The sequence below is a fragment of the Gallinula chloropus genome, assembly GCF_964237585.1.
Source record: "Gallinula chloropus genome assembly, chromosome: 1".
NCBI classification, from domain to species: Eukaryota; Metazoa; Chordata; class Aves; order Gruiformes; family Rallidae; genus Gallinula; species Gallinula chloropus.
The window spans coordinates 146,531,658-146,547,651 of NC_140085.1; the positions used below are offsets into that span (position 1 = coordinate 146,531,658).

Below are 15,994 nucleotides of genomic sequence, written 5' to 3' on the forward strand. Positions count from 1 at the left end.
AGAACAGTGAAGCAAATTCTCCCCTGATTTGAATTAAAAGAAAGCTTGTCTTCAGGACAGTGGTCTTATGGGATCTCTGTGCCATAGCTAAAACACAAGGTGACAATCTGGCACCAGTTTGACCCTCTCAGAGCCCAGTGCTGCAAGAGTTAGAGGATGAGCAGTGTCTGAGCAGGCTTAAGTTCAACTCAGTTGAGATGATCTATGCATTGGGGCTGATACACTGCGGCAGTGTCAGAGACAGAGAGCTGGCTGTCTTCTTGCCAACGCCTATTTTACTTTGATGTAACCCTTTCTGCTATAGGAGGGTTGATTTTCACTGGCAGTGCTGGTAGGAAGGAAATGAAGAGCATCTCAGCTGCAGCTAGGTTCTCAGTTCAGCTCTTCTCAGCATAGAGAAACAGCAGTGTCCAAGAAGGGACATCAAAAGGGGGATCTGAGGTGAGAGCAATATGGAGCTTTTCAGGTTGTAATGTTCACCTGAGGGTGTGAGTCCCTGCCAGATGCAGAGGCCTGGATGAGACCCTTTCTGATGACACTGTCACTCTCATAGGTTTTAGTTCCAAATTTTATAGCTGTCTAAAGGCTATGTCAGAACATACAAATAAATGTGGAGTCTGTTTTGTACATGCACTAAAAATACTGGGTTTATTCCCAAGTGCAGTACATTTTATCTTCTTTGCTCAGGGGAAAATGTAAATGCAATGTGTAAAAAGATACTTATATATATTAAAAATACATAGATGTCTGTGTATGTAAGTGTGGATTTCTTGTGTATTTAGATAGATATACAGCTGAATGAGGAGCAGAAGCATGATCTTTCATGACTTTGTGTTTCATGGCCGAGTTATGCTCAGTCATACAGTGCACAAGCTTCTTTTAAAGCTTACCTTGTGGCTGAGGCCCTTAGAAGGGCTCTCTCACATACATTCTCTAGCATCTGCTACCATCATTGAAAAGCTACTCTAGTTTTCTCTCAGTGGGAGCATTACTACAATCTCTTTTTCTGTGCAACCACTTGTAGGAAATTCAGTTTGCAACTTAGAATAATGGAATCAAAAAATATCCAAAGTTGGAAGGGACCTATAAAGGATCATTGAGCCCAACTCCTGGCTCCACACAGGGCCAGCCAAGTCAGAACATGGGATTGGTGCATCCTCCGGATGCTGCTTGATGCAGTCAAGCTCAGTGCAGTGAGCCTGGGGAGCCTCTTCCAGTGCCCAACCACCCTCTTAGTAAAGAATATCTTCCTAATATCCAACCTAAACCTCCCCTCTTGCAACTTCAAAGAAGGTTTCTGTATCACAGCCCATGGACTCTTAGGTGGCATGGTCTTGATTCTTAACATCGTGCTACATCTGGAACCTGCAGCTGGCATACCCAGCGTGGTCACGATCCATGAGTCAGTATAGAGGTAACTTCTACCTATCTGTCAGAATTCAGTTAAAATCGGTCAGCAGGTTCAAAAGCTGCAGCATAAAGCATGGACAGGCACAAACAGCAGTCACGGAAACACAGAGGGACACATTTGTTTCTGGTACACTTCTTAGCTCTTCAAGAAATCTTTAAGCTGTGTTTTCCACATGTAGCTTTGGTTCTTTGCATATATATAAAATACTCTGGAATTGCAGACAATTAGGGGCTATTTTTTCTTCTGTCTGCTATTAAGAGTGTGTCTTGTTTAAAAGTACAGAAGAGCAGTATATTGGATAACACCCACACTCCCTAAATCCATAAATCTGGGTTGAAAAGTTCAGCCTGATTAATTCCTGAATACTTTGTCCGAGATTTGTTGAAGCTGGTCCAAGTTTTTAAATTCTTGAATATCAACACATGGAAATATCTTCTCAGGGGATTAGAAAAAGACCTTAAAACAAAAGCACATTCTGGAATGGGGCAGAAATATTTTGCTTTTTCAGGTCAGGCCAGCTGTATCTCTTCTCTAATCTGAATATTTATGAGCTGTAGGAAAGCTGGCAGTTTTATACCCTCTTACAGATTATTGCCAGTTCCCTGTCATGATGGTGAAACATTCTCACCTCTTTAAGGCTTCTGAAAAGGGCTTTCCTACTGATTTGCCAAAAGGGTGGGGTAGATCCATTTGGAAGATAGAAGGCATTTATTTTTCCCAGTCTGAGTAAGCATGTATTTTTATACCTCTGAACTAGTGATAGAGTGGTGGTATCAGCAACCGGGACTAATTGGTGCTTCCAGTGGTATGGATCAGCAAGGTAGGAAATCAAAGCCCAGGCTTCCTCATACCTGTCAAGAATCCCTTGGCCATGCAATGCAAATTGCTATTCCAGTGCAAACACACTCCATCAATAAAATGCTCCACCAACTTCGAACAGGTCAGTTTTGTGCAAGGAGGATGTACACTGGATGAAGAGCGTCTGTCACGGTCCAACAGACACTTCACTGGATGGCTCAGATACCATGTCTTCAGTCAGTCAGAGGAAAAGTGGCATGGACTCTGGTTGTATTGGTTAATTGAAAAGAAATGCAGGTGGCCACACCTTATTAGTGTCAGGTAGGTGTTTCCATGTGGTGCAGCTGGGCATAGGTCAAATAAGCAAGGCCTCTGCTGTCCCCTTTGCAATCTGTAGTTAGACTGCACTACCATCATCCTGTATTTGAAAGGTAATTATTCTCCCTGCATTCTAACTGACTTACTACCTGTGTCAGCGTTAGCCAGATTTCTGTGGCCCACGAGTTGGCAACATGTCTGGAGTGTGTCTTGTCTCTTGATGACAACTGAATTGTGGGCACTGCAAAGCACTGCAAAGTGGCTTACCTCCCTCTGACCCAAAGGTGGGCAAAACCAGCTTCTGCCATCTTCCCAGGTCCCAGCTGGCCCCCAGGACAGTGGAGCTCTCCTAATGAATTAGAGATACTTTCTAACATCAGATCATCCTATGCGTTACAGGAAGTGAGGGCTGCTCTCTCAGTTCTATTAACAGGCTTGGTAAAGAAAGGTTTGCCAAGGGAAGTGGTAAAAAAGCAGTTACAAGGGTCCAGAAAACATGTTGTCCCACCAAAAGAAGTCCCTAGGTAGCCCTTAAGCTAGACTCATGGATGCTTCCAGGTGATAGCACCGTGTCTTAGAGCTATGTATCTGGGATACTCTCAAGACTTGAGTAACAAGGCACAAATCTGGCCTACCTTGCAGTCAGCACCAATAGGTTTCTTGCATTCCTCACAGGTGTTGGAATAGAGGTTTTCATAGCACTTTACACAGTAGGGGCTGTCCTCCCTCAGGATGTACTTCTTACCAAACAGGGACTCTTGGCAGTGGTTGCAGTCGAAGCGTTCAGTCATGTTGGTGTCTGGAGTCCAGCTATCCTGCCACAAAGACAGAAACAGGCACTTGTCAGGCTGAGCTGCACCTGACCAAACCCCTCAAGAAGCAGGTATTTTCAATTCCAGATTATCACATTGTACTTCAATTTAAATTCAACTTTCAGACAGATAAATCAATACTATGGGGAAAAAATGGACTATAAACTTTTGCAGTGCTGGATAAAGACAGCAGCCTATGTATTTTAGCCATCTGCTGATCTGTCTTTGACCAGAGATAGTGTTAGAGACCAGAGAGAGGAACATGAGTAAACCCTGAGTGTAAAGCATTCACATGGGGTGCTTAAGAAATGTAAAGTAAGTTTGACCAAAAGGTCCAAAGCACGAAGTTGTCTCTGTAGGGTACAGAGGGAGCCAGGTTCATTAAGAGGATGAGACAGCTAATCTGCAGAAGGAAGAACATCTCCTCCATAAGGCAAGGTGAAGGTTTGCATTGTGGGCACTTTAGTCATGCACAGGCTACTGGACACCACTGTTAGATGCTTCTTTTTCCTTCTCAACATTCTTGGTGAGACAAATGTATGCCCATCATTGCCATGCAGTGAGGCACGAACACTCCAGCTCTGCTGGTGCACAGGACTGTGGGCTCTGTTAGCAAAAGGAGATGTATGTGGGGTTGGTGACTGAAGATCTGATTCTTCCCTGAGGCAGCTGAATGGGCTATCCAACAGCTGTAACATACTGGAACACAAATGAGATCTAGCTGCCCTGGTTCAAACAATGATTATAGAAAGGAAAAAGCAGTAAAGAAACTGTAAACGACGTATCAGCTTGTCTGAATTAGGGACAACTGCTGTTTGCTCCTCACATCTTGCAATGTCTCCAGCATTTTCTGGATGCACACCCAAGCAGTGATGATACAAATGCCTTTGATTACTTGTGTGAATGGTCATTATTGCCTGGGACAATTTACTTTGGGTTTCATTGGAGCCCTCAGCTGCTTTCTTAACCTGAGGCTGGCAGTTTGTGTTGCACCTGAAACCTGTTTGGAGGTTACAGCTGGAGCAGGGCATAGCTGCCTGCTTAGGAAGGGGAATTTCCCAGGCAGAAAGCACATTCTACACAGGCTGCCAGGCCTGATCTCCTGCTTAAGCCACATTTGATCTATAAAGTTTTAAATGCTTTAAGGTACTAATGACTTAAGTGGCTAACTCTATCTTTCACATAAGTGACATTTACAGCAGCTGCAGTCCTTTTGCCAACTCCAGCTCCCAGTTTTAAACAAAAAAATTGTTACTTGCTTAGTGTTCTTGGCACAGGTTGCTCCATTCTGGAGTTTGTCCTCTCCTTCTGGCTGTGGGAGCCACCCTTAGGGCATTCTGAAATCCTGGCTTCTCCAGGATTTCAGCTTTTATCATTATTTTGTATTCCCTGTAGCTGGGGTTCAATTAACATTTTAGGGTAGTCTGCACAGGCAAAGTTCAGTTTGATAACCAGAAAGCTCTTTTAAAATGTGTTTTGTTTTTAATGCTCTGTCAGTCACTGAGTTGTGCAGTGATTAGCACAGGTGAAGGGGTAAATGGTGGCTCAGCTGCTGGGAAGCCTTCTGAAGTCCAAGAAACTGCTAAAGAATGACATAGAAACTACCAAGCCCACCAATGTGCTTAGGAGAAAAAACCTGACAGCTGGTCACCTGTGCCATGATCAACCCAAAAGGAGTAACAGTCTAGCTGATTAGACCCAACAGATGATGTAGGGATGAACTAACTAATTTTCCTATCCCAAAGGAGAACTAGCTTTGTCCAAATAGTCTGTATATAGTGCAGAAATCTGTACTTTTTAACAGACTTTTTTAGATATTTTCCCCCCAAGTGCTAGGATTTGGTTGCACGGTTAAATAACATTATTACTAAGTTTTTAACACTTCAGTGTGAGCAAGAATCATTTATGAACTTGCATTTTTCACCTTTTCTTCAGAATTAGTTCTTTCTAGCCCTGAATTAGAAGTAGATGTGTGATACTGAAGAGTGAAAAAAATTCTCTGCAGTCACGATGTGTAAAAGCAAAGTAGAATCACAGAACCACAGATGGGTTTGGGTTAGAAGGGACCTCAAAGCTCACCTAGTTCCACCCCCCCCGCCCCCACCATAGGCAGGGACACCCTCCACTAGCTCAGGGTGCCCAAAGCCCCATCCAGCCTGGCCTTGAACACTGCCAGGGAGGGGGCAGCCACAGCTTCTCTGGGCAGCCTGTGCCAGGGCCTCACCGCCCTCACAGGGAAGAATTTCTTCCTGATATCTGATCTAAATCTCCACTTCTTTAGCTTAAACCCATTACCCTTTGTCCTGTCACTACAGACCCTGTTAAACAGCCCCTCTCCAGCTTCCCTGTAGTGCCCCTTTAGGTACTGGAGTATGCACAGAGTGTGTAAATACATGACTGTGATTCCTTACAGGTTTATGCCATTTATTTCCTTTATCCACAGCTGCTAAATGCAAAATATATAGGTGGTTGTGAACAGAAGAAGGGCTATTCCCTCAGGAGGGGGTCCTCCAGTCTCTTGGTTACAGGAGGCTTCTTCTTGAATTCTGCGATTATTTTCTGGGTGCTTTTCAAAGGAGCAGAGGCAGATTTATTTAATAATTTAGTTAATAATTTATTTAATAATGTATTTTATTATTTAATATTTTATTTATTAATTATTTAAAAGTCACTGCCATTATTTTAGAAAATACCTGGACACTTGCCTCCCTATCCTGAAAGGGATCTAGTTTTGTTAAATGTGGTCTAATATTGTTACAGTGGATTGTCCCCCAGCTCGCCACAAGCAGGGAAAGGCAGGTCTGATTTCTACATCCCAAACAGATTTCAGGGTGAACTTCGCCCTATGAAGACACTGAAGGGTTTAAGGCTCAACTCCAGAGATCTGGGAAATCAAAAGGAAACTTTCTAAGATCTGCATTTTTGTTTTAGTTGCATGAATATTATACAGGATTTCAGATCCAGTATCTTTTAAGGTTAGAAATTCAGGTTCATAAAATTATAGAATGTGTATGGTTGGAATGGACCTTTAAAGATCCTCTAGTCCAACACCCCTGCAGTAAGCAGGGACATCTTCACTAGATCAGGTCACTCAGAGCCCCATCAAGCCTGACCTTGAATGTCTTCGGGGTAGGGCCTCCACCACCTCTCAGGGCAACCTGGGCCAGGGATCTACCACCATCATATTGAAGAAATTTTTCCTAATATCCATCCCAAATCTCCCCTCGTCCTATTGCTACATGCCCTCATGAACAATTCTTCCCCTGCTTTATTACAGGCAGCTTTCAGGTGTTGGGAGGCTACCATAAGGTCTTCCCGGAGCCTTCTCTGCTCCAAGCTGAACAAACCAAACTCAGCCTGTCTTCACTGTCTTCACTGGAGAGGTGCTCCACCCCTTTGATCATTTTTGTGGCCCTCCTCTGGATGTGTTCCAACAGGTCCATGTCCTTGTGTTGAGGGATCCAAAGGTGGACACAGTATTCCAGGTGAGGTCTCACCAGAGCAGAGTAGAGGGGCAGAATCACCTCTCTCAATCAGCTGGCCACACTTCTTTTGGTGCAGCCCAGGATATGATTGGCCTTCTGGGCTGCACATTGGTGGCTCATGTCCAGCTTCTCATCCACGGGTACTCCCAAGTCCTTTTCCTCAGGGCTGCTTTCAAGTACATCATCTCCTAACCTGCATGGATAACGGGGGTTGTCCTGACCCAGGTGCAGGACCCTGCACTTGGTTTTGTTGAACTTCATGAAGTTCATGTGGGCCCACTTCTCCAGCCTGTCCAGGTCCCTCTGGATGGCACCTGTCCCTCCGGGACATTAACCTCACCAATCAGCCTGCCTCCCAAATTCCAGGTTGTTTAGATCTGGGCCTTGGGTGATATTTTGAGCATATTTGTAAGGTTTTTATTCTCTTCTTTGGAGAGGATTAAATGTCAATTAATGATAGGGCCTATCTACTGAAAAATTAGCAGGAATGTCAAATAGATTATTTCACTGTTGTCTTACAAAAAAGAAATGCAAAATCATACTGAACAATGTTTTTTCCTGCCACTTTGTGGCACATGGTCCTTTATATCGCCAGTCCATTGGCTCCTGTCATAAAAAACCCATCATGTTTAGCTTAGTTCAGGCTTCATTCACTGCTTTGGGCTTTAAGAAAAGAACCCAAAAGACTTTCATATTTCTGGATGGACACAAATTGCAATCCAACCTCCTTGCCATTGATCTATTTATTTATTTCTTCCTCTTGTGTTTGATACTTGTTTGATACGCTGAGCTTCTAGCTTTGTGGGCTAGAAGCTCAGCGTTACCACACCTCTTTGTGGTACAACAATGTCTTTGGATTTTTATTGCAGTAGTCATTTTATATTTATGCACTTTCAGATTACTCTCAATGTTATCATGAAAGAGAAATTGATATTTTTCTGCCATGCAGTTTCCCTCCTACATCATTAGACAAGTAACAAGTACATCTCCAAAAGGAAAGGAGCTTTCCAATGCATGCCCAGAAGAGAAGTTACAGCTTATGCTAAATGTTAGCACTACCCACATTGTGTCTTCAAAGAAGTAATAATTGGCATTAAAATGATGAAAAACTTAGTAGGCTGACTTAAAAACTATGTTTGTTTCCTCTTCTCCCCCCTGTTTCCTCAAACAGTCTCATTTTACTGTTGGCAACTGTTATTGTACTACCTTGTAAAAATTAGGGCTAATAATGTCATTAAGGTATCATTCAGTGTTCTCCCATCCCATGATACCACTGACCACTGAAAAAGGGGACCAGCTACCCTAGCTACCCTGCTTTTTCAACTGTGTCTGCAAGCTTAATAAGAGATGTTCTGTGCATCAGGTTCAGAAATAAGAGATGTGTTTATTTCAGTCCTTCCTAGGGGTTGTTGAATGCTGAGAGATGCAGATGCACATGCACAAGAGAGAGAAAGAAGCCAAGGAAAAACCGTCAAAAAGATGTAGAAATTGTTTAGTTTATTCAGTGAGGTGAAGCTCTGATCTCTTGCTGCAATGGTCTCTGGAGACACAGTACTAAATCCCTGTAGATGCCAAATGGGGACTTGAAATTGGCCTCACTGAGGTCAATAGGGCTGGAGCTTTGCCTGCACCCCTGGAGCAGGATGTTCTGTTAGCAACCTGTGCAGGAAATAAATGGTCTTCAGAGACACTCATCTCCCTCCAAGATGTACACACATTTTTCCCACCTGACGGTTTTCCAGAAGAACTGTGCACAAGAAGAATTTTCTATCTGTTTATTTTCCTTCCCCTGAGAAAGGAAGATTTGTGTCTGGCAACTCCAGTGACACAAGCCATGCAGGACTAGAGCATTTGGAAACAATTCATGTTAATGTTCCAAAGTCTAAAATGCAAAGATTTATGATATCCTTTGCAACTATGAACTAGTAGTTCAAACTATGCTGGTCTTTCTGGCAAGAGGTGATTATTTTCCTGTAACTTAGCAGCTATTGCCACATTTGTTATCTATCATCTTCTTGCAGCAACTGCAAGCCACCCTTCTAAGAGCTAATTATGTTTCCAAACCAGGCCATAACACATGCAGAGGGGGTAAAGCTAATTCTATTTCTTTTTAATTTACTTTAAGAAAAGAAGAAATGACCGTTTGCCAGTAGCCCTCACAAGAAGAAAAAAAAGAGGAACATACAGAGCCCACTTGAACTTCAGAATTCAGTTGGAGCAGATGGGCACCACAAACACAAAAAGCATATGCCCTGTGTGTTTAGATTTACTCAAACACGTTTAGAGGCATTACCCCTCTTTCTTTCTTTCTCTGGGCAGGTATAGCTCATGTTTTTTTCATTGGATGAGTGCCTGCAGATACTGTGATGGCAGAGCAGAGGGACAGCAAGGGGAACCTGAGTGCTTGGAGGTCTAGCCAGCCATAGGGCAAGTGCTGCTTGGATTCTTAACCCTCTAGCAGTGGGCTCCAGGCCATGGTGGGGCCAAGCCAGATGATGCAAAACAGCCAAATCTCCCTCCACAATCCACAGAGGGACATTTGTTTCCTTACACTAAGGCTTGGCTGATGCAAAAGCTATAAAGGTGCTGAGAGGCAAGTGATGGACAGCTCATCCTGCAGGAATTCCAGCCCACCTCTCTTCTCTTTCCACCGGCCCAATGTCCTTGCCAGCGGTCACTGGGTTAGTGCTGCATTAGGGTGCATTTCTTGATGGAAAAGAAGAAAAGGAAATTTTTTTTGCAAGGTTATTGAGCCAATGAAGCTTATTAATGTGACTGTTGCTCTTTCCATCACCTTGGAGTGGGTCCTTAAAAACGTGAGTCATAATTACTGTAGGAAACAGGTTGCTGTTATCCCATGATCTGGGGTTTATGCTAAGCTTGTAAACAGGACAAGATGTACGTAACACACTTTAATTTTTAGTTTTTTAAGAGAGGAAGAAAGTAGAAGCTTTTCTCTTGCTGCTGCTGTGGAAGAACAATCCTGTAGTAAGCCCATCAAAATAATCTGGCACCCCATCTTCAAGAAATCAAGGCCTTATAGTATGTCATTGCTCTCTCAGAACAGCCTTGTTAACAAGCCCAGATGGTTTTGCCGATGCCCACATCAAGATTAGGATATTAGAAGTATCTCATTACGGAGGTGTTCACTGCTGCTTCTGAAGGCTTTAAGCTCAACAGTAGATATTCATAGATCTCATAGAAGTTCCCTAACAAAAGCCAGGAATACTTGGCTTGATATTTGATTATAATAGTAATAATAAAACCCAACAAAAATCAAACGCAAGTAAAGAAACCTCTTTCTAATATCCCACCCAGACCTTTCTATATACATGCTATTTAAAAAAAAAATTTAGTTTTAATTGACTTTTTAGAGTTACCTTAAAACATTCTCCAGAATCACAGTTTGTTTTTTCAAGTCACAACATCTGACTTACTTTGCTTATGGCATAACGTTTTGATGTCACTTTTTAAGTACTTTAGAGTAATTTTCTGAGCAGATGGGCTGCATTCAGATGTGCTCATAGCCAAAGGATACCCGGTTCCTGTCTGGGTTGCACAGTCAGCCTATCATGAATTGAAAAGTCTGCTATTTTAGCTTATTTCCCTTAGCATAATACTAATAATAAAAAAGAAAAGAAAATGTTTCTTGTGTGGTAACGTTCCTCATGGGTCTGGCTAAAGTAATATCAGTTATAGTAGTGGGGAGGGAAGACTCCAGTTGTGGTTTCTGTGTGGTTTGTTGCATTTGGCAGTCGGTAAGGTTTAGAGTGGCAGAGCAAGCACCAGTGGTAGAGTAAGCACCAGTGGTAGTAACTACAGAGGCCACAGAAGAGCTGAACACTGACACTTTGAAAGTGTACCCCCCACAATTTACACTATGATTATCTGAGGTCGATATTGGAATGACTGGAGGATGTATGGTCTTACCAACATTCCTGCATGCATTTCAATTACAAAAGGAGCCTATTGAAATAACATGGAGCATGACTCTTAAATCTACCATAGCAAGGAAGAGCACAGTTCAAGCGGAAAGGCTTGTTCTTATTTTCTATTTTAAAGCCCTTTGGAACTGCTGTTTTCCTCTTTTCTCTTCCAGAATAAGCAAAGCCTTACTCAAAGAGAAGTGATTAAAGCATAGAAATTCATATATCTAATCAGAACATTTAAGCAGAAAACCGAAAATAGGAGGAGAAATAAATAAGATTAATAAAGCTGATTGTTATGTCTGGCCCTGCCCTACAGAAATAATGTATAGGCTAAATGACTGCAGACATTAAACTCCAATGGAGGTTTGTTTTTCCAGAAAAGGATTGCTTTCTCTGACAGGAACATTGTGAACCCCAGAGAAATTAGATCCCAAGATAAAGATATCCAGAAAATGCCATGTGTAACCACGCAGTGACATTTCTGACTTCTCCTGTATTTTTGAAATCCTGCGTACTACTTACTATAGAGGCCACAAAACCAGAACAGTGTCCCAAATATTCTATGTATCCATCTTTCTAGAAAGGCTAGAAGTAAAATTGGGAGGACCCTATGAAGTAAAAGTGCTTTGTTATTTTTCCTGACCTCTAGCAGAACAGCACTGGATCTCTCTGTCTGGTTCTGCAGAAGCAAGACCACAAAGCCCCTTTCTGTCTAAGATAATTGGCATGCATGGCGATTGGGAGGATTGGTTAATGGACATCTTTCAGCTGCTGTATAAAACTACTGTAGCAGTGAATGCCTCGGGGCTGTGAGGCATCCATACCTCTCTGCTCAGCTGCTGTGCCGTTGGCTTTCCAAAATGTGGCAAAGGAGGCTAAACCAACCATAGAGGTGGACCTTCATAGAATCATAGAATCACAGAACGGTCTGGGTTGGAAGGCACCCCAAGGATCATAGAGTTCCATCCCCCTGCCACAGGCAGGGACATCAACCTCCAGGCCTGGATCTAGACAAGGTTGCCCAGGGCCCCATCCAGCCTGGCCTTGAACAACTCCAGGGATGGGGCATCCACCACCTCTCTGGGCAGCCCATTCGGCTGGAAACATCTTAACAAAATAGATAGATTACACCAGGGTGAAACCAGTTGGGTCCAATTCATTTGCTGGGGTTTGGGATTATGCAGGATGAAATAGAGTGGTGGGTTTTGAGCCCTTGTGCCTATGCTTGCCAAGGGTCTAGACCTACCTCCCTCCACTGAAAGTGCAGCCTTAGGGCTTTCTCTGCTCTGCTTGATAGATTTGGAATGTTAGATTTGAAAATTTGCTGGGAAAGGGAAAGATTGATATTCTTATATCAGTGTTACGTTCACCTACATTCAGCTTACAACGTGTTGCTGTATGTGCAGTAGCCATTTAGCATCCCAGTTAATATAACTCAATTTAATATAGAAGTGTATGTGAAAAGGACGAAAATGAAGGCTGTGACTTCTTCACCTGGTGTGAGTGTTATGGTGTTCAGCCTTAAAAGAAGCCTCTAGTGGTTTTTAATCAAACTCTCTCTATATATATATGGCTAATTAGTATTGTTGAAATGTTAATGCTTCAGTGGCTGTCAATGTATCCAAGATTTATTTCCATGAAACCTGTCATTATCCTGCCATTTCATACCCTCACTTGGGGTAAATCTGCATCACAAATAACTGTGAATATGTAAATGAAACATTAAAATTACACCATTAGAATTAATCAGTCTAAAAATGCAAATTATGAGATCCCCAATCTCTGAAGCAGTACCCAAGTGAGGGAAGGTGACCGCCTACAACACTACACCATCCAGAGTTTCTCTGAAGATGCTCAGGACTGATTTATCCATCAAAGAAACAAGAATGAGCCTCAGACCTGCTTGTAACTAGTCTGTGGGGACCTTGCCAAGAGTGGCAGCATGCTAGCCAGCAGCAACAGGCATTACTTCACTTTTTATCCTGATTTTCATGGAGATGAAGCCATATATCTACCCTCACTTAATTCTGAATGTCCTAACTCCGGTGAGGCAAGGCAAGGAGGCAAGCACAACAGCAGGTAGCTGTTGTCTCCCAGGCTCAGGGCTCAATATGCTGGAGAACTGAGCCAAGAGTCATTCATGTGAATATAGTTCTTTACAGCCCTCCTCATCTCTTTCTTTTGGAATGAAAGCTTGGATTTGCAGTGCAGCAGAAACTCTCAACAGCCTTAACAATTGCAGGATTTCTACTTTGTCACCAACTTTTTTTGGGGGGGTTTGGCTCCTTATCACAATGGGATTCTTGGAGGACTGTGTTGTATGTGCTCAAAGGACTTGTCTGACTTTTTTATAATGCAAAAATGTGCCAGCTGGGAGTGCTGATGTCTGTGTGGACAGGAAAGATGTGATTTCAGGGAAAGGGCTTCCCTAGGCAGGATAAGTGTAGGTAGGAAACAGGACCCTATCTGTACCTGAGTGCTTCAGCTGGGGATCACCGTTACACGCTCTTCATGGCAGGAGCTTTGCATGTGCCTGACACAGTACAGCCGCTGCGATGCGGTAACAGTGATCTCACAAAAATTGATACTACTTTGCTATGAAACCCGACCAGCTGGAGGTGACTGCTTGGTGCTTGCATGTGTGGCACTGCTGAGTCTCATAGGACCACATTCGGTGTCTTCTATCCCTTCTGCCATCTTGGGATCTTCTAAGCTTTCTCAAAAGACCTCAAGAACTGATCCACTCACCAGCCCCAGGCTTGTTAGTCAGACAGAAATGTCAGGTGGGAACCCCAGGTAACTTTCAGGAATATTTCCCAGCAATAGTGGCTTGTGTCCTTTCAGCTGCTCCACATACCTCAACCACATGTTGGCTCGGAAGCCAAAGATCATTGTCTATGTTATGGTTAGGGTAAGAGATAGTTTTATTGGTGTTCTAATCAGATTTTGGATAGAAATGCCACTATAGCAGTGTTGGGAACTGAGTTTTCAATAAATATAGCACCTCATATCCTTTTAAAAAAAAATTTCTCCAAAAGTGGTTGAGAATATTCAGAGGCTCTATTGACAAAGCAGCCTTTAGAGTGCATTGTGCATCCTTTCCCATTTCCCCGTACAGGGGCAGAAAACAAACAGAAATCTTTATAAAACTAAAAAATAAAAGTATTAATTTTCTGCCTTCCAAATCCAAATGCCTGAAGCAATAATATTTAAAGTTTACCATCTGGCTGATAAAAGGCACACAAGACTTTAGCCAGAAGGCAGGGAGTCCCATAAATGTATAAAATGATAAAAATAAGGTTCATAACAGAAACTGAATGCCAACCTTAGTTTATAGCATTCCTTCACATTTGGATGCATGTGAGTATCTAATGACCCCCCCCCCCCCCCCCTCTGTTAGTCCCTTCTAGGACAAATCCTATTTAAGATAGCGTACAAATATGTATAGCAAACAATAAATGTTACGGCTGCTGACTGAGGTAATCCCTGTGTCAATCAGAAATCAGCACTCTTAGTTAATACACCTCTAGACAGGAGTCAGGGGAGTAACAATGACAGGCTGACTGCTGCTGGCATATAGATTTTGTAAGGTTTGCCTCCTTGTGACTGAGCGTGTCTCTGTACATGGCCAAGCTGAAATATGCAGGTATCTGGGGAACGAAATAAAAGCCGTATCGCCCCTTTAGGGTGAGGAGAAAGTTTAGAACAGCCATTAATGCAGACAATGAAAGTTAGTGTTTCTTTTGTTACATACAGAGAGAAATCCATGTTAGACAGCGTACATTAGGGACCTGGGTTATTGTGGCTGCACACACATGCACGCGGAGAGGAACAGGGAAAGAAGGAAATCAGACCTATTAATTTGGATCTGCCTTCAAATTTATTCTCTCTGTGTAAAAAGGAGAAATAGAAGGCTGTCAGCTCCCCATTTTCCCCCTATGCAATCTGTCCGTAGTGTCTGCCTGCAAAGAGGGGAAGCTACCTTTGTTTCATGTGCATCTGCTCCTGCTTGAGTGCAAAACACGCTCCTTTGTTGCACTCGGCAGCAGGAGTGTGCACAGAGGTGTAAGGAATCTCAGACCCCGGCTCTACTTTTTATCACCTCCCCAGGTGGGTTACACACGCAGCACAACACACTCATTAAAAATAATTACACGTGAAATGGCCCCAGCGCCTCATCAGCTCGCTGATGTGTCACTTTATGGACGGACACGCAGCAGTAATTGCTCTGATAAGAAATTTGTCTTCCCTCCTCTTCACACCCCTGGCTGCGTGCTCAGGAGAAAGGGGGACCCGCAACCTCTCTCCTCGCATCCTTACCCAACAACACGCCGGGGCATCAAACAATCCTCTCCTCCTCTCCGCACCCTTTGTTCAAAAGCGACACCTTCAAAGATATATTCGTGGGTAGTGGGGAGGGAGGGGAGGGGGGAAAAAAAAGGGATATCTACTTACAGAGCAGTGGCAGGCAGTTAGGGTCACCTCCTGGACCAGGGGCAGGGGGTCACATCCATTAACAAACGTGCAAAGAGCTCACCGGCCTGCTGGCAGAGGAGAGCTGTACAGCCAGCCGGGGGCTTTCTACTGCCTGCGAAGAGCGGCTCTTCCCATTTCAGCTCTGCAGTCAGTGTTGTGTGGAAAGAGGCTGCTGCCTTCCCCAGCCTAGTGAAACCCCTCTCTATCATTTTACCATATAAGGAGACAAAAGCATCGGAGACACTCATTCTTTTAGGCGCTCTGCAGCTGGCATTCGACACTTTCTCTATTCCAAGGGTGTCGATACTTCCCCCTCCTAAACATCTTGTCTTTCTTGGCCCCCTTCCTAAAATAAGCGCTCCCCCCCACACTCCCCCTCCCGCCCCATCCTCCAGCCTTTGTTTCTCTAAACCCCTGATGCTTATTAATAATGCAGCTTTGCTAACTCTGAGGGATCGCCCTTTACAGGGGGAAAGAAAGGTTTTGCAGCATCTCAGACCCAAACCTTTGTAAAGCTCTTCTCCTGGCTGAGAGAAGAAAGTCTTACATTGAACCTGGTGCGAGGCTTTATTCGCATTGCCTGTCCTGCCTGCTGTGACTTAGTGCCTCGCCCAGAGAAGAGTGAAACAAGCTGTGTCTCTTCTCCTTCGTGGAGAGGTGCACATTTTGATGAGGAGTGATTGAGCAGGCGTTTCTTTACGAGCGTTCAGAGCCCCTTCTTGTTTCTCTCCAACCTCCTTTCTTTCCAACTTCTCCCATAGTGAG

At 43.5% G+C, this 15,994-nt stretch overlaps 1 protein-coding gene across 1 annotated transcript in view; it reads right to left on the bottom strand.

Annotated features, from left to right (window-relative positions):
* Positions 1-15,349, bottom strand: part of FHL2 (four and a half LIM domains 2) — a 29,167-nt gene extending 13,818 nt beyond the window's left edge. The window contains exons 1-2 of the mRNA XM_084279584.1: positions 15,209-15,349; positions 3,163-3,342 (exon numbers count right to left, since the gene is read on the bottom strand). Of these exons, the coding sequence (XP_084135710.1) occupies positions 3,163-3,318 (156 nt within the window). The 5' untranslated portion in view covers positions 3,319-3,342; positions 15,209-15,349. The remainder of the gene's footprint in view (positions 1-3,162; positions 3,343-15,208) is intronic.
* Between the last annotated feature and the right edge of the window lie 645 nt (positions 15,350-15,994).